The 24,791-nt window shown below is 42.4% G+C and overlaps 1 protein-coding gene across 45 annotated transcripts in view; it reads left to right on the forward strand.

The window, feature by feature from the left end:
- Positions 1-24,791, forward strand: part of tjp1a (tight junction protein 1a) — a 184,794-nt gene that overhangs the window by 90,663 nt on the left and 69,340 nt on the right. For 15 of the 45 annotated variants that reach the window (XM_090238492.1, XM_090238501.1, XM_090238500.1 and 12 more), the window contains exon 1: positions 19,014-19,494. The exons of 21 other annotated variants lie outside the window; for them this stretch is intronic. In XM_090238492.1, coding sequence (XP_090094618.1) covers positions 19,471-19,494 — 24 coding nt within the window. In that variant the 5' untranslated portion in view covers positions 19,014-19,470. Of the gene's footprint in view, positions 1-19,013; positions 19,495-24,791 lie in introns of those variants that run through there. 9 more of the 45 variants (XM_090238493.1, XM_090238503.1, XM_090238494.1 and 6 more) reach the window with 1 other exon arrangement.

Below are 24,791 nucleotides of genomic sequence, written 5' to 3' on the forward strand. Positions count from 1 at the left end.
TTCATGTGTACCATTCTTTTCTATTCTGTGGCTGTCTCTGTGTTTGGAGCCACACTATAGAATAATATGATGCATTTTGAGAGCCTTTCTCCTTGTGAGAAATAGGCATGTCTGCGTGAAGATGTTTTGAGTATATGTGCATTCGGAAAGTATTCAGACCCCTTGACTTTTTCCACATTTTGTTATGTTACAGCCTTAGTCTAAAATTGATGAAATAGTTATTTTTTCCTACACACAATACTCCATAATGACAAAGCAAAAACAGTTTTCTTTACATTTTGGCAAATGGATATATATCCATATAAATAAAAACATATTTACATAGGTATTCAGTCCCTTTGCTATGAGACCCCTTTGCTATTGGGTGCAAGTCCGGGTTCTGGCTGGTCCAGTCAAGGACATTCTGAGACTTGTCCCGAAGCCAATCCTGCGACCTTCAATCCTGAGTGGCTTCTGTCTGGCCATTCTACCATAAAGGCCTGATTAGTATAGTGCTGCAGAAATGGTTGTCCTTCTGGAAGGTTCTCCAATATCCACAGAAGAACTCTGGAGCTATGTCAGAGTGACCATCGGGTTCTTGGTCACCTCCCTGACCAAGGCCCTTCTCAGTTTGGCTGGGCGGCCAGCTCTAGGAAGAGTTTTGGTGGTTCCAAACTTCTTCCATTTAAGAATGATGGAGGCCAATGCATTCATGAGGACCTGCAATGCTGCAGAAATGTTTTGGTACTCTTTCCCAGATCTGTGCCTCAACACATTCCTATCTCGGGGCACTACGGACAGTTTCTTCGACCTCATGGCTTGGTTTTTGCTCTGACATGCACTGTCAACTGTGGGACCTTGTATAGACAGGTGTGTGCTTTTCCAAATCCAATCAATTCAATTTACCACAGGTGGACTCCAATCTAGTTGTAGAAACATCTCTAAGATGATCAATATAAACAGGATGCACCGGAGCTAAATTTCGAGTCTCATAGCAAAGGGCCTGAATACTTATGAAAATAAGGTATTTCAGTTTTTTTGTTTTATACATTTATAAAAATGTCTAAAAATCTGTTTTTTCACTTTGTCACTATGGGGTATTATTTTATTTATTTGTCAGGTGTTGCTCCAGCACCCTCAGCACCCCTACTTCCTGTAGCTATGGAAATATGACACATACAGAGAAGCACTAGCAATGTGGAGTATGGACACCTGCATATAATATAACACACAACCTGAGCAGTCTCCAGATTGGGGAGAAGAATGCTTGAGATGAAAGTGAGCACTGTATTCCATCATGTGTGAGAACAAATGCAATAGAAAAGCCATAAGCCACACATCTCTATGTAATAACATACAGTGTTTAAGTTGCAGCTGCTGGTGTAAACAGGTTCACTTGGCTGAGGGACAACCTATTCTGTATTCTGTGTGCTCTGCATTTCTCTCAATCAATACAGCCTAAGATTATCCCTCACTCTATTAACATATCCTTTTTAAGATAATGATTTGTACATTTCCTTGACATTATTGGTGAACGATCAAACCAAACACTTTGCGGGAAACATGAGTGCCAGCCCCTACTCCAGCCCCTTCTCCGGCCCCTCTCCAATTCCAGACCCATCTCGAGCCCCTTCTCTAGCCCCTCCTCCAACCCCATCTCCAGTCCGTGCTCTAGCCTCAACCCCAGCCCCAGATCTAGCCCCTCAACTTCCCAAGCACCAGCAAGCAGAAAGAGGAAAACAACTCAATCACTCTCTCCTCTCAGTGCCCAGACAGCCTCTGACAGGCCACATAGAGTAAAGGCCAGAGAATCTTCTATGGGTCCATCACTTACGGTAATTTCCCAGCATGCAGCAGCACGCCCATACTGAGAAATCATGTGTGCCAGGAAATCGATTTAAAAAGATAAATAAATAAATATGAAAACAGGTTTAAAATGGGATAGATCCACATGTAAAGTGAAGAAAATCACAGAAGCGGGGTACAGAAGCAATCAACAAAGCAGTTCAGTCTGAATTCAAACAATAACGACACACATAGTTTAATTAAAAAAAATATATAGAACTATATCCACGTCCAAATGTTGTGAATTCTATATATTTATGTCATAGTCACCAGTCTCCATTGCACTCAAAAGTTACTTCAACCAGTGAATGCTAGTTATGCTCTCTATTCTACCAGTCTGTCTTAATGAGCGTTAGCATGCTAATAGCAGACCCTGCACACAAAAATGTCCATATTTTGAAGCGGTATGCAGTAGGTATCACTAAGGTATGTTGTATCTGACATTTCAAACAACATTCCCAGCTAATGAGAAAACAGTCATGGTATTTCATTTAAGAGAATGAACCATTTTTAACAAGGCACCCTTGGGGCTAATTTGAATGTGTGCCAGCGGCAGATTTTGTGGGTTTTTTACATCCGCACCCCAGTACGACCCATGTGACCGCAGTGAAACGTCACTCTGTGCGGTACTATTTCAGTCTTTGTTCTGGATACCGTAGAGATGAATAAGTAGGGGATTCACAATACATCATTTCTTTCTGATCTTATACACTCCATTTGAGCATTTGGCAAAAACAATTAGAAATCACCATCAAATCAAAGTTTATTTGTCACGTGCGCCGAATACAACAGGTGTAGTAGACCTTACAGTGAAATGCTTACTTACAGGCTCTAACCAATAGTGCAAAAAAGGTATTAGGTGAACAATAGGTAAGTAAAGAAATAAAACAACATTAAAAACACAGGCTATATACAGTAGCGAGGCTATAAAAGTAGCGAGGCTACATACAGACACTGGTTAGTCAGGCTGATTGAGGTAGTATGTACATGTAGATATGGTTAAAGTGACTGTGCATATATGATGAACAGAGAGTAGCAGTAATGTAAAAGAGGGGTTGGTGGGTGGTGGGACAAAATGCAGATAGTCCGGTTAGCCAATGTGCGGAAGCACTGGTTGGTCGGCCCAATTGGGGTAGTATGTACATGAATGTATAGTTAAAGTGACTGTGCATATACAGTGCCTTGCGAAAGTATTCGGCCCCCTTGAACTTTGCAACCTTTTGCCACATTTCAGGCTTCAAACATAAAGATATAAAACTGTATTTTTTTGTGAAGAATCAACAACAAGTGGGACACAATCATGAAGTGGAACGACATTTATTGGATATTTCAAACTTTTTTTTTATTTCAAACTTTTTTAACAAATCAAAAACTGAAAAATTGGGCGTGCAAAATTATTCAGCCCCCTTAAGTTAATACTTTGTAGCGCCACCTTTTGCTGCGATTACAGCTGTAAGTCGCTTGGGGTATGTCTCTATCAGTTTTGCACATCGAGAGACTGAAATGTTTTCCCATTCCTCCTTGCAAAACAGCTCGAGCTCAGTGAGGTTGGATGGAGAGCATTTGTGAACAGCAGTTTTCAGTTCTTTCCACAGATTCTCGATTGGATTCAGGTCTGGACTTTGACTTGGCCATTCTAACACCTGGATATGTTTATTTTTGAACCATTCCATTGTAGATTTTGCTTTATGTTTTGGATCATTGTCTTGTTGGAAGACAAATCTCCGTCCCAGTCTCAGGTCTTTTGCAGACTCCATCAGGTTTTCTTCCAGAATGGTCCTGTATTTGGCTCCATCCATCTTCCCATTAAATTTACCCATCTTCCCTGTCCATGCTGAAGAAAAGCAGGCCCAAACCATGATGCTGCCACCACCATGTTTGACAGTGGGGATGGTGTGTTCAGGGTGATGAGCTGTGTTGCTTTTACGCCAAACATAACGTTTTGCATTGTTGCCAAAAAGTTCAATTTTGGTTTCATCTGACCAGAGCACCTTCTTCCACATGTTTGGTGTGTCTCCCAGGTGGCTTGTGGCAAACTTTAAACGACACTTTTTATGGATATCTTTAAGAAATGGCTTTCTTCTTGCCACTCTTCCATAAAGGCCAGATTTGTGCAATATACGACTGATTGTTGTCCTATGGACAGAGTCTCCCACCTCAGCTGTAGATCTCTGCAGTTCATCCAGAGTGATCATGGGCCTCTTGGCTGCATCTCTGATCAGTCTTCTCCTTGTATGAGCTGAAAGTTTAGAGGGACGGACAGGTCTTGGTAGATTTGCAGTGGTCTGATACTCCTTCCATTTCAATATTATCGCTTGCACAGTGCTCCTTGGGATGTTTAAAGCTTGGGAAATCTTTTTGTATCCAAATCCGGCTTTAAACTTCTTCACAACAGTATCTCGGACCTGCCTGGTGTGTTCCTTGTTCGTCATGATGCTCTCTGCGCTTTTAACGGACCTCTGAGACTATCACAGTGCAGGTGCATTTATACGGAGACTTGATTACACACAGGTGGATTGTATTTATCATCATTAGTCATTTAGATCAACATTGGATCATTCAGAGATCCTCACTGAACTTCTGGAGATAGTTTGCTGCACTGAAAGTAAAGGGGCTGAATAATTTTGCACGCCCAATTTTTCAGTTTTTGATTTGTTAAAAAAGTTTGAAATATCCAATAAATGTCGTTCCACTTCATGATTGTGTCCCACTTGTTTTTGATTCTTCACAAAAAAATACAGTTTTATATCTTTGTTTGAAGCTTGAAATGTGACAAAAGGTCGCAAAGTTCAAGGGGGCCGAATACTTTCGCAAGGCACTGTATGATAAACAGAGGGTAGCAGCAGTGTAAAAGAGGGGTTGGGTTGGGGGGGGCACACAATGCAAATAGTCCAGGTAGCCATTTGATTACCTGTTCAGGAGTAATATGGCTTGGGGGTAAAAACTTTTGAGATGCCTTTTTGTCCTAGACTTGGCACTCCGGTACCGCTTGACATGCGTTAGTAGAGAGAACAGTCTATGGCTGGGGTCTTTGACCATTTTTAGGGCCTTCCTCTGACACCGCCTGGTGTAGAGGTCCTGCATGGCAGGCAGCTTAGCCCCAGTGATGTACTGGGCCGTACGCACTACCCTCTGTAGTGCCTTGCGGTCAAAGGCCGAGCATTTGCCGTACCAGGCAGTGATGCAACCAGTTAGGATGCTCTCGATGTTGCAGCTGTAGAAACTTTTGAGGATCTCAGGACCCATGCCAAATATTTTTAGTTTCCTGAGGGGGAATAGGCTTTGTCGTGCCCTCTTCAACATACACTAGCAGACATTTTAATAATGACCTCATCATTATACTGCAATATAAAAAGGCATAGATCAGCTGCCTGTCCTCCCCAATGACCGTATGGTGCTTTTCATGTGTGATGGGAAACCTGCCTCATATCTCAGGCCTTGGATGTAGTAAAGGCAGTGGGGTGGAGTTAGTGGGTTTATTAGGATCTGCAGAGTTGATCTCATTCTCTCCCTCCCTCTCTCTGCCTGTCACTCATTCTCTCTCTCTCTCTCTCCCTTGCCCTCTTTCTCTCTCTCTCAGATCTCTGAGGGCTTTTACTCCAGGGCAAGCTGTGACTCAGTCAGACTGCCTTTAAAAATGTCTGAACTCCAGTGTGTAATCCAGTATGACCTACCCTCTAGACTCCTGTACTTACACATTTTTAGAAAGTGAGTAACTGGATGACAGCTGAAATGTTTGCATGCCAGTCGTATGCCTTTGCATAATGTTCCCAACAAAGTATTATTGGAAATTACGATCTGTTTGGTACACAATGCATGTACTGTTTACTGGCAAGGGGCACAGACCCTATATTTAAGGGAGTTGTCTTTAGAAAAACAACCAGGATCTCTCACCATTGCTTTCTTTGATTTCACTGAAACGATTTTCTCAGTTCAGGAAACTTCAAATTGACAAAATTAAGTATCCTTTCATGTAGTGTCTCTCTCTCTCTCTGTCTCTGTCTCTGTCTCTCTCTCTCTGTCTCTCTCTGTCTGTTTGTGTTGTCTTCTCTCTGTACACAGAACTCAGCTCTGTTTGTGTTCTGTCCCAGTGGTGTCATTTCCATGTGTTGTTTAGATGTCACATGGTCCAGCCTGTAGCACTGTTTGACACAATGAGGCCCCAGTTGATAGGTGCAGGCATACTGATGCCGATCACATCTCCATGCAAATTCTGTTTGCTCTAAATGGGACTCAGAGGAGTAGGGGAAATCTACCTGAATTGTGTCAGAGATGTGACAAGGGCACCAGAGAGACAAGCACAAATGATGATTATCCAGAAACCGCTATTTTTGTTTTTAATTTGAAGTGCTATGGTGTTTTTTTATTCTACTTCATGCACAGTGTTGAGCGTACGTGATTGACTCCAGTGTTTTTTTTCAATGGGTGAATGAGTTAACTACTTTCAGTCTCATGTCTACTTGTGGAAAAGCCGTGTGAGCATATTTGCGTATCTGCACATGTGACGTGAGAACACAGGAACTGTCTATATGCTCTGGCATAGGATACTGTAAAGCCCCAGTCAGACCAGCTCTGACTGCCAGGCCACAGCCCCCTATCCCCCTAGACCCCACCCCGAGGTCTGTGGCTTAGAGCTGCTTTCAGGGAAGATCCTTTTCTGCTGAGTTCATCAGGCTCGTCCCTTTGAGCACGGAGCCGACGGACAGCCTTGTGGCCCTTTCTCTCTTTTCATGCAACAAATGTGCTAAAACAGCAGTCCGTAATCACTTGGCATTAGGAGCCGTTGTGTGGGGCATTAGCGGTTAGAATTGACCGGTGGGACGTTATAAAAATGAGTCTGACACTGAACACCAAAGCTGATGAGGCTTGATCCTGGCAGTGGAAGGGAGGGGGATTAAACAGAGCACACTGGAGCTTTAGCGGGGTCCCATCCCATGATGCCTCTGGTCTGCCGCTGTCTCCCTGTTCTCTGACTATCTGACTGTCATGTCAGGACCAGGCAGGCCCTCTCTTTTACCTCCCTCTAGTCTCCACAAAGACTCCTGCCTGCTCCACAAAGAGTCATGCCTGCTCCACAAAGGCTCTTGCCTTATTTTAACAGAGGTGGGGCTACGTATTTATGGGAGGGACATCTTATGTAATAAGCAAAGGTTGACAATATTACATCTGAATGATGGAGGAGTGTATAGCCTATACTGAACTGTGGTCCCTATAGACCCCTTCTCTGGAGCTGAAGAAGGCAAACTGTATTTGAGAGATAATTAACTGTTATCTCTATTAGTACACCTCTGCACGTGCTTAGTGGCCCAGCCTGGCAGTGTAGAGAGAGGGGGAGAGGGGGAGACAGAGAGTGAGTGCTCCACTCCATGTTCACACAAGAGGCTCAGTGCGGTGGGTCGATGTCAATGAGGGCTGCATTCCAACCATGCGCGCTGTTTTGACTCAATCGCTGACGGGGCAGGTCTGCACATCAGAACTGGGGTTTAATCATGGCTCTCCTTTAACATTATCAGAGTGTTATCAGCAGAGTTAGCTGTGAATCACATTATTCCTTCTCATACATGTACCACTAAATCACATGTATTTCCCATCACCTCACAGCCTCTTTCAATTGGGAACTCAATTTAGTTGACTAAACTTCTCTTCTCTCTGCTAGGCATTCAGAACATTTCCACTGTGCCCCATTTGCGTTTATCCTCATGGACTGTGAATGATCAGTATTTTTCTCTCCTGTCTAAAGCACTCCTCTTCCTCCCTGTGTAAGTTCTGACCAGTAGCCTCATGGTGTTGGAATGCCCCATTGACAGGTAGTACCATGAGAACAATTACTAGTATCACAGATTAGTATCACAGAGGAGAGGGCTCCTTAACAGCTTCTACCCCCAAGCCATCAGACTGCTGAACAATTCATCAAATGGCTACCTGAACTATTTGCATTTGCAAGTTTTTTTACACAGCTGCTGCTTGCTGTTTATTATCTATGCATAATCACTTTACTGATACTTACATGTATATATTACCTCAATTACATAGACTAAACCTGTACCCCCGCACATTGACTCTATATAGCCTCGTTATTGTTAATTTATTGTGTAACTTTTTTTACCTTCGAGTAAAGACAATATTTACTGAATTAACAATTTCCTTAAAACTGCATTGATGGTTAAGGGCTTGTAAGTAAGAATTTCACTGTAAGTACTACACCTGTTGTATTCGGCTCATGTGAGAAATATAATTAGATTTGAATTAATGGACTCTACACTCCTCCTGTCTCACTGTGACGGGAAGGAACCCATGGATGTGGTACATACTACACTGCTCAAAAAAATAAAGGGAACACTTAAACAACACAATGTAACTCCAAGTCAATCACACTTCTGTGAAATCAAACTGTCCACTTAGGAAGCAACACTGATTGACAATAAATGTCACATGCTGTTGTGCAAATGGAATAGACAACGGGTAGAAATTATAGGCAATTAGCAAGACACCCCTAATAAAGGAGTGGTTCTGCAGGTGGTGACCAGACCACTTCTCAGTTCCTATGCTTCCTGGCTGATGTTTTGGTCACTTTTGAATGCTGGCGGTGCTTTCACTCTAGTGGTAGCATGAGATGGAGTCTACAACCCACACAAGTGGCTCAGGTAGTGCAGCTCATCCAGGATGGCACATCAATGCGAGCTGTGCCAAGAAGGTTTGCTGTGTCTGTCAGCGTAGTGTCCAGAGCATGGAGGCGCTACCAGGAGACAGGCCAGTACATCAGGAGACGTGGAGGAGGCCGTAGGAGGGCAACAACCCAGCAGCAGGACCGCTACCTCCGCCTTTGTGCAAGTAGGAGCAGGAGGAGCACTGCCAGAGCCCTGCAAAATGACCTCCAGCAGGCCACAAATGTGCATGTGTCTGCTCAAACGGTCAGAAACAGACTCCATGAGGGTGGTATGAGGGCCCGAAGTCCACAGGTGGGGGTTGTGCTTACAGCCAACACCGTGCAGGACGTTTGGCATTTGCCAGAGAACACCAAGATTGGCAAATTCGCCACTGGCGCCCTGTGCTCTTCACAGATGAAAGCAGGTTCACACTGAGCACATGTGACAGTCTGGAGATGCCGTGGAGAACGTTCTGCTGCCTGCAACATCCTCCAGCATGACTGGTTTGGTGGTGGGTCAGTCATGGTGTGGGGTGGCATTTCTTTGGGGGGCCGCACAGCCCTCCATGTGCTCGCCAGAGGTAGCCTGACTGCCACTAGGTACCGAGATGAGATCCTCAGACCCCTTGTGAGACCATATGCTGGTGCGCTCGGCCCTAGGTCCCTCCTAATGCAAGACAATGCTAGACCTCATGTGGCTGGAGTGTGTCAGCAGTTCCTGCAAGAGGAAGGCATTGATGCTATGGACTGGCCCGCCCGTTCCCCAGACCTGAATCCAGTTGAGCACATATGGGACATCATGTCTCGCTCCATCCACCAGCGCCATGTTGCACCACAGACTGTCCAGGAGTTGGCGGATGCTTTAGTCCAGGTCTTGGAGGAGATCACTCCGGAGACCATCCGCCACCTCATCAGGAGCATGCCCAGGCGTTGTAGGGAGGTCATAAAGGCACGTGGAGGCCACACACACTACTGAGCCTCATTTTGACTTGTTTTAAGGACATTACATCAAAGTTGGATCAGCCTGTAGTGTGGTTTTCCACTTTAATTTTGAGTGTGACTCCAAATCCAGACCTCCATGGGTTGATAAATTTGATTTCCATTGATCATTTTTGTGTGATTTTGTTGTCAGCACATTTAACTATGTAAAGAAAAAAGTATTTAATAAGAATATTTCATTCATTCAGATCTAGGATGTGTTATTTTAGTGTTCCCTTTATTTTTTTGAGCAGTGTATATAGCCCACCTCAGCCTCACCACTCCTCTCCCATCTTCCTCCTCTCCTCTTTCTCGTCATAGTATGTGGAATGCGGTTCTCCCCCAGCCCCTGAACCTCTGTCTGTCTGTATTGGGGCTGGCTGCGGTAAAGAGCTTGTGTCATAATTGGTCTGTTTGAGTGCCTTAGAGACAAGCTCACAGTAATGTGCAGAGTGAGCACTTTTTTCCCCCCAAGCTGCTGTGCTGGGGCAGGACCGTGCAACTAACTTCCAGATGTTTCTCCTCCAGTTTTAGATGTTTCACTACTCATGAGTGTTTGTGTTTTTGCCTGCAATCAGAATTGACTTTTTTGAAGCTGTGATTAAAAAAACTGAAACAGAGAGAGATCTGTTTGCCGTCTCAGGATACCAACACTATTGTCCATGTGGTGATATTTTATCATTTAAGGCACTAAAACCACCTGTCTAGACACACTGGCTGAGATGGTTACTCTGCCATTCTATATTATTGAGCCCTCAGCGCTCTGTGAATTTGTCCATCAGAGCTCTGTGAATTTGACCCACAGAGCTCTGAATTTGTCCATCAGAGCTCTGTGAATTTGACCCTCAGAGCTCTGTGAATTTTTTGATTGCAGACACTGTAGCCTTGGAGTAGAATTATGTAAAGTGCTGCTTCCGTCCACTGTGTGAATTCAACATTTTGACTGATGACTCTCTGGAATAGAAACAGTTTCAGGTGTTTTGGTCGCTCATTGATCTGTTCCAGCCGTGACATACAGAAAGGGGCCACAGAGGAATGTCCTCGTTTATCCCACTGTATGCCCTCGTCCAATGCACCCACCCCCATCTCTCTCTCTCTCCCTCTCTCCCACTACTGAGGCCCACCCCTCTGCCGCTGCTGCTCCACCTGCTGAAGTACCGTACACGTGCTGCTCTACAGTATCGACCTCTGGGCTCTCTCTCGCTCTATAATGAAAAGGTTAGCCACTGAATCACTCCAGATAAAGGTGAGAGAGCAGGCCCTTGAATTACAATCAGAGCAGAACAGAATGAACTTTCCTGTCCAAGATAAAGGTTTTGTACTTCCTGGTCCCTGTATGTAGTAGGTAAAGCATTTAGTGTTTGTGTGAGCATGCATACTGTACATAAGAGCGTGAAATCACAGTGGAACAGAGAATGGACAGATAAACTTTCTGCAGAGCTGACAGGCAGTAAGAGTTATGGCCTGTGTTCTGAAACAACTGCAACTCAAGTTTCAGTGAAGACAGTTAGCAGTAGGTGTGAAAGTGACATTTGACACGTAATTGAATTCTAGCGAGGATTGAGGATTTACTTATGTTATGCAGGGTAAAATGTGGATTTCATGCTGCTGTGCGACAGTAATAATATTTTACGTGCGCTGTCTCTCAGGAATTAGTGGCCATGAGTGGAGATGAATGAGCTAAGCACTGGGGGACCACTGGACCTTGACCACATCATTATGTCAATATAGCGGTGGCGTGCGTGCCTGCGAGTGTATGCACGCTTGTTAAGCTCCCTCCCTCAGGAAATACCAGAGGAACACCTCCTTGTGTCCCATCCTGTTTCCCCCAGCTCCATGGCAATGGCCGCCCTTCCAGGCTAAAACGTACACACATACACAAAAACAAATACACACACAACTCGAAAACACACACACGTTAGTATAGGCAACACTTCTCACGAAAGGAGAGCACCTCTTTTGTTTTGTCTTTCACATCACTGCATTACAGGAGACAGCCATAGCAGCAGCCCAGACATTTGACCTGCTGTTTTTATGACACCAACTCTTTACCGTCACATTGAACACATGAATCTGTTACAGTAAAGGTAACAGTACAGCCTCTCTCGTCCTGGAGGTCTCTGTGAGGGAGACTGGTAGGTTCCCTCCCCTCTGCCCATGTCAGTGATAATGTGAGGGGAATGTTATGCCAGTGGAGATGTAGTTCATGTCCATTTGCACTGTAACACCTCAGCCTACAGAATGGTGTTTGCTGATGCCCTAGACTCCCAGCAGCAGTCTGTCTGTGTTGTTTATAAAGGAACCACCCTCTCTCAGGACAGTGAACAACAAGCAGCATTTTCCCAGAAGAATCCTCCAAATTACCTTCCAGGAAGAGGCTCTCCTTTTTTTCTCCTTTATTTATGAAGGACCTGTCCTGCAGAGAGTATTTACACACCATGTTGTTGCTGGTAAAGAATAGGTGTTTCCTGCCCCTGCACTCAGTACCCCACACATCATTTCTGCTGATACTGCAATGCCAGGCAGCTTTGAATGGAGTCTCTGGAAGATAAGGAGCTACTACACAGATTTGCACATGACGTGTGCATGTGTGTATGTTTGAGTGTGCTTGTGTACTTGTGCGTTTTTTCTCGGACAACCCTCTGATTGGGCTCCACACTGTTGTCATTAGTGTTGTCATCCACAACAGCAAGGTTTACAGGAAGTCAGTCATTGTCAGCAGACTGGAGCACACCGTGTGCTTTGTTAAACCTTAAGAACAATAAGAAACGGTCCTCAAATGTCAATAAACATGATTGTGTTTGGTATCCCCTAGAGTTGTCATTGTATAATGTACATTCAATGACTTTGATTTCAGCTAACTTTTTATCGTCCCTGTCTGGTTAAATGATTGACATCCGCGACTGGAAAGATAGTGGAGTGTTATCACAGTATAGAGAAAATGATTACGCCAAGTGCTTGGTATGAAACATTTCCGCACAGTATGTACCATCGCTTCACCATTTGTAGGAAAACAAATGTGGAACTGCGCACATTGTGATGAGCATGTTATATTTACCGTAATAAGTATATAAAGATGCTGAAACATTTGGGATGTAGTAATGTCATTTAGAAATGTCTCAACAATGAGGCAAAGGTCACATTGTTTCTCGTGAAGTATTTACTGCCTCGTAAATTCAATAAAATGCACTCTGGGATCTTCAGAGCATTGTTTTCAATTTCACTCTCTCATTGTAACGCAAACAATGGGATCACGTCATCAACTCTAAATGGCATAGCTAACTTGGGTAGAAAACACATTTAGATACGCCACTCAGTTTCAAACTCATTAAAGTATTTTTTTTCCTCTCTCCGGAATGTATAATTCATCTCGCACAGAAATAGAATCTTTTGAGTATAACGATAAGACTCATTTGAAATTATGGTTACCTCCTCTTGCCACTCCCAGTTGTGTTGCTGGGGAGGCTATTAGTGAGTATGCTTGAGCCATAGCGGGTTAAAGTGCTTGTGCAGCTGAGTGGAGGGATGCCAGCCAAGCCCTGCTGCTGCCTCCAGCCTGTTGTTTGGCTAAATGTGCTCTGCTAACCATGTCAATTGAGAAAAGGAAAGGAGATTACGTTTTTTTAGATGAATGATCTGTATAACAATTTGTATTTCTGCTCCACAAGATGAAAGCGGTCTAATGGTTTGCTATCAGTAATTACTATGGTAATTCACTCGCAATGTATCCTCTCAGAATATTCTGTAAACTGTAAACTGCATTATTGGAATCTATTTGAGTTTAATCTTTACATTTTTTCAGTTTTTTTTTTATCAAGTTAGTTGTCAGATGTTAATTGTATTGAAGTAAGAATCACATCACAGCAGTGATCCCCTTAAACAATATAACTTTTTAACTACAAAGTATTTGGGCAGCAATGAAGTTCACACCTCATAATACTTCATAACTTTTCCAAATTACAATTTATTTGCTTTTGCCACCATGTCTTTCATGTGATGAAAGCATGTAGCCTTGAAGAGTGATACTAAATGTGTTGTGTGAACCAGAAGAGACTGAATAATTGAGGCCATGACCATGGAATTGGACTACTAATAACAAATCGCATAGGGGTGACACACACACTTACCATATTTTGTTAAGCTGTGTCTGTTAACGTTTACACCTGTATAAACCCCTGTCTTTATTTCCTAGTGTCCCAGCATTCCAGTCCCACTGATGAAATTGAGTGAGGCCAGAGAGAGTTGGCTGTTCCAACGCAGACTAAACACTTTACCTATCCACAAAGCCCTCCACTGCATTCCTGCACATCGCCGTGCCATAAACAATGACTTGATGTTGTTGCTGCCAATATAATTGATTGATGGAATGCCCATGCAATTACTGTGTGAATTGGAGGAGAGACGTAACATGAACACATTGACAGGTTTAATGGAACAACAGTTCTAGAGGCACTTAAGGATGGAGGCATGAGTTATAAGTACAGTAGGAAAAAGCCTCTCTCCTTCTCTCAATCTTTCTCACACCTTATGAAAGCCTTTTCAGTTTACTCCGTTTTTCTGTTTAGTCCTTGACAATACGATGAAAATGAGAGCTGAAACCAAGATACGATGCTGTTCTACTGTTTGTCATATGAGACTAATCTTGCCAGAATGTTCCTCAATTTCTCAATGGGATTTGAGGCATTTGTTTTTACCGATCACAAATTAGAAAGGCCAGCTATTGTGACTCACAATACAGTGTTATATGGAAAGATATTGAGGTTGCCGTTCAAGGTTGCCCAATCCAGTCTGTAGCTGGGGATAAAGACACATTTGGGACATTAACAGTGATACTTAACCCTATATCATCATTTACACTAGACCTCTGGTTTCGGATGGTGAAGCAACATAAACTGGAAAAGGAAATCCGAACGTTGAAATGGTTTAGGTTTGATCCAAAATGTAAACCAGGTATCTACAATATGATAGAAAAGGACTGTAGAGGATGGAGAACTTCTCAGAATTTAAAGGAGAAATATGGTATGGATTTCTTCAGATACTTACAGTTAAGGGACTATTTTGAAAAAGAGATACAAATTACAGGACCTTCTTCTTTTTTTTTTATTTTTATTTTTATTTTTTAATTTTACCCCTTTTTCTCCCCAATTTCGTAGTATCCAATTGTTGTAGTAGCTACTATCTTGTCTCATCGCTACAACTCCCGTACGGGCTCGGGAGAGACGAAGGTTGAAAGTCATGCGTCCTCCGATACACAACCAACCAAGCCGCTGCTTCTTTAACACAGCGCACATCCAACCTGGAAGCCAACCGCACCAATGCGCCGGAGGAAACACTGTGCACCTGGCCACCTGGCTAGCGTACACTGCGCCCAGCCCGCCACAGGAGTCGCTGGTGCGCGATGAGACAAGGACACCCCTACCGACCAAGCCCTCCCTAACCCGGGCGACGCTAGGCCAATTGTGCGTCGCCCCACGGACCTCCCGGTCGCGGCCGGTTTCGACAGAGCCTGGGCGCGAACCCAGGACTCTGATGGCACAGCTGGCGCTGCAGTACAGCGCTACAGGACCTTCTTCAATACCAAATATGACTATCCATGTGATTCAAAATGCATATAAACAGGTAATGTCCAAGACAATCTCTTCACTCTCATGGCCTGATAGCCTCTAGAAAAGAGTCAACTCTTTATATTAAAGCAAAATGGGGAAAGGAACTGAATATAGACATCTCAGATGAAGACTGGGACAATATATGCAGTACTCAACATACTAATACAAACTCAAGAACATGGAGAATTTTGGGGGGGAAAATTACCCTTTTTTTTTTTGCACTCCTAGAATCAAAAGTCAAAACCTAGATAGATGTACAACAGCCATGCTGGTGGCTGTGTGGCCATGCACATGCCAACCACACCCATGTTTTGGGGGAATGTCAGAAGATGTCATTGTTTCGTGACAATGTATGTTTGGTGTTAAAAGATGTCATAGGATATGAAGTCCCTAGAACTTGCCCTGTAATGTACCTAAGTAATGTTCCATGAGTGTGATGGGCAGGGACAAATACCTGATCAAAGTTAACCTTGTTGTAAGTAAAAAAGCCATTACCCGTAACTGGTATAAAGTAGAAGCCCCAAAATGTGAAGAATGGCAAAGTATAATCCAAGAAATCTTTAATATGGAAAGCTTGACATATGCCTAAAATCCAAGCATAAAAAATAAAGCCTAGCCTTTCTTTCAACTTAATTGAATAGCTTGTTTTGTCTTGAAGAGGACATTTCACATGGTAAACTCCAATAGAGCGGTAGGGTGGCCTAGTGGCAGGGTAGCCTAGTGGTTAGTGTTGGGCTAGTAACCGAAAGGTTGCAAGTTCAAATCCCCGAGCTGACAAGGTACAAATCTGTCGTTCTGCCCCTGAACAAGGCAGTTAACCCACTAGGCTGTCTTTGAAAATAAGAATTTCTTCTTAACTGACTTGCCTAGTAAAATAAAAAGAGGTTTTCCAATGCATATAAAAGAATGTTAAATGTAGATTAAATGCAGATTAAACCAATAAATTGAAAAGGAGAAGTGCTGTAGGCACAAAGGAAATAGAAAATATTGATTTTTTTTTTTCTCACTCAAGCTTCAGTTTGGCTATTCTCTGTTGGAAAGTACAAGTGGGTCTTTGTCCTTCTGTGCCCTAATAGGCAACTGGGTCTTAATGTTCCCCGGTAGATATCGTCCAGTAACGATTACTAAAGGAACTCCTTGCTGTTGGTTTGACTCCACTCCTTCAGGCCCTGACCTTCAGAGGGTTCTCATTAACAGTGGAAACAGAACACAGTACCCCACTAGAGCCGTAACCCAGGCAAGAATTTCCTGAGTCAATAGAGCCCAGGGAAGATAAGACAAACTACCAATCAGATCTTAATTCATCCCAGATCAAGATGGACGGACAGTGAAACAGGACCCTGACTTCCTCCTCCCTATACTGACTCAACTAGCATGGTGTTATTAGAACAGGGGGATTACTTTCCCTCTCCTTTTCCCCCCACTTTTCTTACTTTGTGAGTTTGGGAAAAGATATACTCCTACATAATCATGAATTACATTTTGGCTTCATTCTAGACCGTGTGTGGTACTACTTTGACTTTTTGTGTCTCCCAAGTAATAATCAACTATCTCCCCTTTTCACAATAATATATAGTATAAACCCCAAGTTTGATTATACTGTCCTCATTATCTTCCGTATTTGAGAAAAGAATACACATTTGTGAAGTTGCATATCTGAGTGGTTTGGCATGTAGGCTACTTTTTATTGAAGAACTTCAAGGGCAAAAATGTGGAAAGAAAACAACTGTGGACTTATCAAAGACGGCTGTTGTTGGCAGGAACTGGCCTCTAGATCTTGACCTCTCCCTCAGACTGGTTGTTCTAACAAGCAGGGAGGTGTTATAGCTCGGCCTGTGTTTATTGTTCTCCCTTTCACTCTCATCCCCCTTTTCTAAAGCTGAGAAAGAAGGACTATACCTCACCTACAACAATGGCTTTTTTAAAGCTGAGAAAGTACTATGCCTACAACAATGGTGTTGAGGGTCTATTATCTTGTAATATCCAGTTAGGACACACAGTGCAGTTCAGGGTGTGTGCTTCATGTTATTTCACTGCACGTTAGTTTTCTGCTCAGGGGATGCTGAGCATAACTCTGTGAAGTGTTCTCCTCACTAACGTGTGCCTGTTTTGTGTCTGTGTGTTTCGGCCTGTTCTGTGGCAGAGTGTTTTCCATGTGCCTGCTCTTCCATGCGAAGGCAGCACCTGAGCTCCAGAGCTGTTGTGTGCTGCTTCTCTGGGTACTGCGGGGGGGAGCCATGCAGGACAAAGCTTCCTTTGATCACGTTTTAGTGTCACAAATGCCCCTCTCTCTTCTCCATCAGGAGATACTGCAGGTCTGTATTTGTCTCTAAAGCAGGCAGCAGTACTCTTCTCTCTGTTTCTTTGGGTTACAGTGTTTGGGGTAGATCAATTAAAATGTTCTAGCTCCATCTTGTTTACTTTTAGAACAGCAAATTAGCCTGGTTACTTGAGAGAGATAGAATGCTGAACATTCTGATATCTTCCCTGGTGGATGCGGGACGAAGTTACCGTTACAGGAGGACAGAGCGGCTGGCATCTATACTAGTATGTGGTCATTCATTCATATTGCAGATATAACAAATATGCTTTTTAAAAATACTGATACAAATGTAGATTTCATTGTTCTTTCGGTATTTTACTTTTGAGTCCAACCTCGTATTAGATTAGATTGTTAGATACTGACAAATACAGAATGATATAGTAATTTAAGAGTGCACTATTTAGTTGTAGGCCGAATGTTATATTTAAGCAATAAGGCACGAGGAGGTGTGGTATATGGATAATATACCATGGCTGAGAGCTGTTCTTAAGCACGATGCATCAAGCCCTGTCTGTCAAACTGCCTTAGGTTTTTGCTTTGTGGGATTTGGTCTGGTGGCAAATTAACCCAAGACCATCCACACGTACAGGGCACCTCTGGCTTGCGCCAGCTGTAAATATAGTCAGGAGCTGTGTGTGAACGTGATTTCCTGGTTTATCAAAATGGCTGCGTGGGATGGAAATAGAGGAGCTCTGTGTGCTCAGAGCAAAGTAGTTACTTAGATGAACATGTAGTCATCATTGTTATTTTTTCATTATGTCACAGGCTGAAGCTACTTCTGATTTCTTTACAAGTAATGTATAAACTGATTTATTTTACATTGAGAGATATAGCCCTACAGTGTGTTGTTTACTTTGAAACAATGCAAGCAGAGTTCTGAGGTTCAGTGCATCCTGTGGGTGGGGGTCCAGAAAGCCATAGGAAGTATTCTGAATGACAGCTATGGCCTGCTTGGTTTCCTGTGTGGTTGGTTATCAACCACACAAAAATCCAACTTAAAGTCATTGACTGGATTTTCAGTTGAAAGTTGACCTGAAATATGTTTCTTTGGTTTACAACTTTTACTTATGAAACTGTAGACTGTCTGTGTCCCAGGCTTGACTGCAATGCCACCAACTAGTGTGGTTGCAAAGTCCCATAATAATATAAAATTGTGTTTTCATACATATTACAAGATATTTTTGCAAGAATAATTCTAAGTTTTATGTCTCAAGAATCATATCAATCAATGTATTTTCACTTTATCGTTGTCAGCGTCAGCTGGATATGTTAGGTGACCCAGGTGTTTTAGGAGTTCACAAGTACTCTGCTTCAATATAGTAAATAGACACTGCAGGCCTGTAAGTCACCAAGTAAACGTGAACATGCAGCAGCATCACATCAGCGAAATCCACTCTCCTCTCTTCACAATTGCCCATGGTCCGCATAGTTCATTATCAAGAAAAATAGTGATATCCGTTTTTTTGTTGTTGCATTAAGAATAATTTATACGGGTAAATTAATATATAAATATAACGTATACGTTTGACCTGAATGTCCGACATGCATGCATAATCATAATATTTTTGTTTAGAGTAAGTATATTTAGTTAAACGGCAATGCCCTGGTTTCCATCCAGTACCATCACCCCTACAGAGGTGCAATGGACTCTTCCAGTCAGACATGTCATGATCGTTGGTTGGAGAGGAGAGAATCGAGCAGGGAGAGGCATACAAAGCCTGCCATTGCAGTTTTACTGCTTTGGATTTGCGGACGAAGTGATATCTACTTTTCTTCAAACGTTTCAACCAACGTTCATTAAGAGAAATTACAAAAGGGCAACGTATTTGAGTTGGACTATTTTAAACGGAGTAATTTCAGATGAATAGGCATATAGGGTGAAGTTACATTGAAGGCAAACTACTGAAGATAATGAACTTTGGACTTTTCACACACAAATTTGGGTCATGTTTCACGACGTCCTGAAAAAATAAAATAGTATTGCCCGGCGTGGCGGCAGCTGGGCGAAATTCAGAAGAAGGAATTTTGCGCTTTGGTTGAAGTGATAATACTAACACTAACTTGCTACTTTGGGAGCGGAGCAAGCAAGTAAAATGTCTGCCAAAACAGCTTCTAAGGTAGGATACCCGATGGAACTACAGAAAAAAAGTTACGAAGTATATTCTATTTTGCGCCTAATGCATAATCATCTCATCAAGGGAAACTGGGAAATACTATCAACATCAGATTGTTCGTCTAGTTTGTGTCTCTGTCAATGTTGTCAGTGGTTGATGAGATCGACATGATCGAACGTTACCTCAACTGTATTTATGTTAGGTGAATGTCATTCATGCGACCAGGGAGGTATTGATGTTGAAACATTCAGGATTTTATAATGTTTTGAAAAGTAGCAAAACAGAACGGGTTCACTAAACAGATGACTCACTAAACTGACAACTTTAGCATATTATTGTCAGGGGTGCCACAATAAAACACCTGTTGGATCATCTACATTTGGGGGCCACATACCATTTATTCAATGCTGATGGTTAGTTACATTTTTGAGTGAGTCTTGACAGTGAAAACAGTTACTGTGGCAAACTTGATTTGAATGGACGATATCATAATGCCATGAAACACTGTAAAGGTTGGTTTACCGACAATCAAAGCCGGGGTAAAATAATGTCCAGTGTTAATCAATTATATCATAGTCTTGGTACAATGACACGATTGTTCATTCGAACCAATAGTGAACTACAACCCGTAGTTTTATCTCTGCGTCATTTACCGGGCAATCATGTTTGTTTACTGGGCCTATGCAGATTTTCGAGTGAACGGGTTCAAGTTAGACATGTCTCAATTGTACATGCTATTGCTCCACACACACTGCGTAGGGTCAAAAGATGGGCTATGACCCAGTCTAGTCAGTCAAGGCCGTGTAGATTAAAATACGTAATGTATCTGTACTAGTGTTGTTCTAGTGGTTTGGCTTGTTTCAGCCCTGTTCGACCAGGTGAAAGCTGGCAGCAACACATTTTGGGAGTGGTTGTAAATAGGTTAATCCACAAATTACAACGCATACCAATGTTTTCAAGTGTGCCAATTGTGTTCTCTTTCACACAGTTGTCTGACAACCTAGGAATGTGTACTGTAGTTTCACACATGAAATTCAGGTTTGGTCAGTTTTTCCAATTCAGGTGTAACCATCTCAGGGGATGTAATGCAGGTTTGTCCTATGTGGTGTATCTCACTACATCATACTATGGATATTTAAAGTGGGTTGTCAATTGAAAGTGCAAGTGACAACTGAAGTCCAACGTTCTGTTTGCTGGATGGTGTTTGTTCTGTCAAGAAGGCTATCATCTGTTTTGACAGAATGTGTTGCTACCAGCATGTGTTCACTGATAAATAAGCCTTCTGGTTCATTTGGCTGTCACTCTCTGGCCCACTTCTGAATTAGAGGTTGACTGATTTAATTAGGGCCGATTTCAAGTTTTCATAACGATAGGTAATCTGCATTTTTGGATTCCGATTATGGTCGATTACATTTCAGTCCATGAGGAGACTGTGTGGCAGGCTGACCACCTGTTATGCGAGTGCAGCAAGGAGCCAAGGTAAGTTGCTAGCTAGCATTAACTTATCTTATATAAAAATAAAAATAAATCTTAACATAATCACTAGTTAACTACACATGGTTGATGATATCACTAGTTTAAGTAGCTTGTCCTGAATTGCATATAATCAATGTGGTGCCTGTTAATTTATAATCGAATCACAGCTTACTTCGCCAAACGGGTGATGATTTCGCATTAGCGAAAAAGCACTGTCGTTGCACCAATGTGTACCTAACCATAAACATCAATGCCTTTCTTAAAATCAATACACAAGTATATATTTTTTAACATGAATATTTAGTTAAAATAAATTAATGTTAGCAGGCAATATTAACTAGGGAAATTGGGTCACTTCTCTTGCCTTCAGTGTAAGCAGAGTCAGGATATATGCAGCAGTTTGGGCCGCCTGGCTCATTGCGAATTGTGTGAAGACCATTTCTTCCTAACAAAGATGAATTAATTTGCCAGAATTTTACATAATTATGACATAATATTGAAGGTTGTGCAATGTAACAGCAATATTTACACTTATGGATGCCACCCGTTTAGATAAAATACAGTTCCGTATTTCACTGAAAGAATAAATGTTTGGTTTTCGAAATGATCGTTTCTGGATTTTACCATATTAATGACCTAAGGCTTGTATTTCTGTTTGTTTATTATAATTAAGTATATGATTTGATAGAGCAGCCTGACTGAGCGGTTGTAGGCAGCAGCAGGCTCTTAAGCATTCATTCAAACAGCACTTTCCTGCATTTGCCAGCAGCTCTTCGCAATGCTTGAAGCACAGTGCTGTTTATGACTTCAAGCCAAGATTAGGCTGGCAATACTATAGTGCCTTTAAAGAACATCCAATAGTCAAAGGTATATGAAATACAAATGGTATAGAGAGCAATAGTCCTAATAATTCCTATAATAGCTACAATCTAAAACGTATTAACTGGGAATTTTTATTTTATTTTTATTTCACCTTTATTTAACCAGGTAGGCTAGTTGAGAACAAGTTCTCATTTGCAACTGCGACCTGGCCAAGATAAAGCATAGCAGTGTGAGCAGACAACACAGTTACACATGGAGTAAACAATTAACAAGTCAATAACACAGTAGAAAACAAAGGGGGAGTCTATATACAATGTGTGCAAAAGGCATGAGGAGGTAGGCGAATAATTACAATTTTGCAGATTAACACTGGAGTGATAAATTATCAGATGGTCATGTACAGGTAGAGATATTGGTGTGCAAAAGAGCAGAAAAGTAAATAAATAAAAACAGTATGGGGATGAGGTAGGTGAAAATGGGTGGGCTATGTAGACTAATAGACTATGTACAGCTGCAGCGATCGGTTAGCTGCTCAGATAGCTGATGTTTGAAGTTGGTGAGGGAGATAAAAGTCTCCAACTTCAGCAATTTTTGCAATTCGTTCCAGTCACAGGCAGCAGAGTACTGGAACGAAAGGCGGCCAAATGAGGTGTTGGCTTTAGGGATGATCAGTGAGATACACCTGCTGGAGCGCGTGCTACGGATGGGTGTTGCCATCGTGACCAGTGAGCTGAGATAAGGCGGAGCTTTACCTAGCATGGACTTGTAGATGACCTGGAGCCAGTGGGTCTGGCGACGAATATGTAGCGAGGGCCAGCCGACTAGAGCATACAAGTCGCAGTGGTGGGTGGTATAAGGTGCTTTAGTGACAAAACGGATGGCACTGTGATAGACTGCATCCAGTTTGCTGAGTAGAGTGTTGGAAGCCATTTTGTAGATGACATCGCCGAAGTCAAGGATCGGTAGGATAGTCAGTTTTACTAGGGTAAGCTTGGCGGCGTGAGTGAAGGAGGCTTTGTTGCGGAATAGAAAGCCGACTCTTGATTTGATTTTCGATTGGAGATGTTTGATATGATTCTGGAAGGAGAGTTTGCAGTCTAGCCAGACACCTAGGTACTTATAGATGTCCACATATTCTAGGTCGGAACCATCCAGGGTGGTGATGCTAGTCGGGCATGCGGGTGCAGGCAGCGATCGGTTGAAAAGTTAGATAGCACAGTGTCCAATGACGGGCCGAAAGTATATAGAATGGTGTCGTCTGCGTAGAGGTGGATCAGGGAATCGCCCGCAGCAAGAGCAACATCATTGATGTATACAGAGAAAAGAGTCGGCCCGAGAATTGAACCCTGTGGCACCCCCATAGAGACTGCCAGAGGACCGGACAGCATGCCCTCCGATTTGACACACTTAACTCTGTCTGCAAAGTAATTGGTGAACCAGGCAAGGCAGTCATCCGAAAAACCGAGGCTACTGAGTCTGCCGATAAGAATATGGTGATTGACAGAGTCGAAAGCCTTGGCAAGGTCGATGAAGACGGCTGCACAGTACTGTCTTTTATCGATGGCGGTTATGATATCGTTTAGTACCTTGAGTGTGGCTGAGGTGCACCCGTGACCGGCTCGGAAACCAGAATATTGAAGACTCATGTTAAAAGGAACCACCAGCTTTCATATGTTCTCATGTTCTGAGCAAGGAATTTAAACGTTGGCTTTTTTTAAGTGTCACATATTGCACTTTTACTTTCTTCTCCAGCACTGTGTTTTTGCCTTATTTAACCCAAATTGAACATGTTTCATTATTTATTTGAGACTAAATGGATTTTATTTATGTATTATATTAAGTTAAAATAAGTGTTTGTTCAGTATTGTTGTTATTGTTATATATATATATATATATATATATATATATATATATATATATATATATAACTGCAGATTTGAATCGTTATCGACTTTTTTGGTCCTCCAATCTATCGGCGTTGAAAAATCATTGTCGGTCAACCTCTAATCTGAATACATCACCTCTGCTTGGATGATTACGTTTTCATTATAGGATACCTTACCTTACATTGAGTTAGGGACTGTTGTTCAGGGATCACTGCTTGATTTAAGGAATAGCTTTGAGGCCACATCAAGCATGCCCCTCAGACCCACACCCCCCTAATTCACTTCACATAACTATTTAACTCCTATTGATGTTTGTAGTACAATACACAATACATGCAATATCTCTCTAGCTATGAGTAATGTCAGGCATGTTGTGTGAAAAGTGTAACTTGAATGTCTGTGGTTTTAACAGTCCAGGCACAGGCCCTTGTGTATTACAAATTCGTCCAGAGGAATTTCACAACACATTGCAGTGGTCAGAGTCACATTGAGTAATGAAGGATACAGAGAATGCTCTGAAGGCTGTTTCTAGACCAGAGTGTTGTGACACCTGGAATAGATAATGATCACATCTGTAGTTGTGGTGACATAATCTCTTTCAAAGGTCAAGCATGCTGAAATCAAACCCAAATAAAATAATTATATTCCAGTCATGGAAATGTAGTGGTAGTTTTTACAGTGTCACATAATTGTTTACTTATTATTGTCCTCATCATAATGCATTTCCTGTCTTGGAGGAAGTGTGCAGCACAGCCTCATGTTTATCTGAAAAAGGGATTAGGTAAAGCTCACTCAGCACAGCAGTAGCAGCAGCATTTTCATAGTAGTGTTTCTGCTGGAGCACCAAGTAGGAGTGGACGTTGCCAACATTTCAAAAGCTGTGTGAAACCCTATTAATCCAGCTCATGAAGACATTAACTCTTCTTCCACAATACATTTTAATTCTGTCCTCATCCCTCCCTTGTCTTTTGCTGTTTACACTCGCTGAATAGGAATACAACACCACAAAATACAATAAATTATTTGTATCAGCTCGCTCTAAAAATAGGCCACGTGCTTGTGTTTTCAGGGTGAAAGAAGAGTAGTGAAATTAAGCAAGGGGGTTTGAAAGGCTTT

This window comes from Oncorhynchus mykiss, chromosome 6 (assembly GCF_057628025.1).
Source record: "Oncorhynchus mykiss isolate SJ-2025 chromosome 6, ASM5762802v1, whole genome shotgun sequence".
NCBI lineage: Eukaryota > Metazoa > Chordata > Actinopteri > Salmoniformes > Salmonidae > Oncorhynchus > Oncorhynchus mykiss.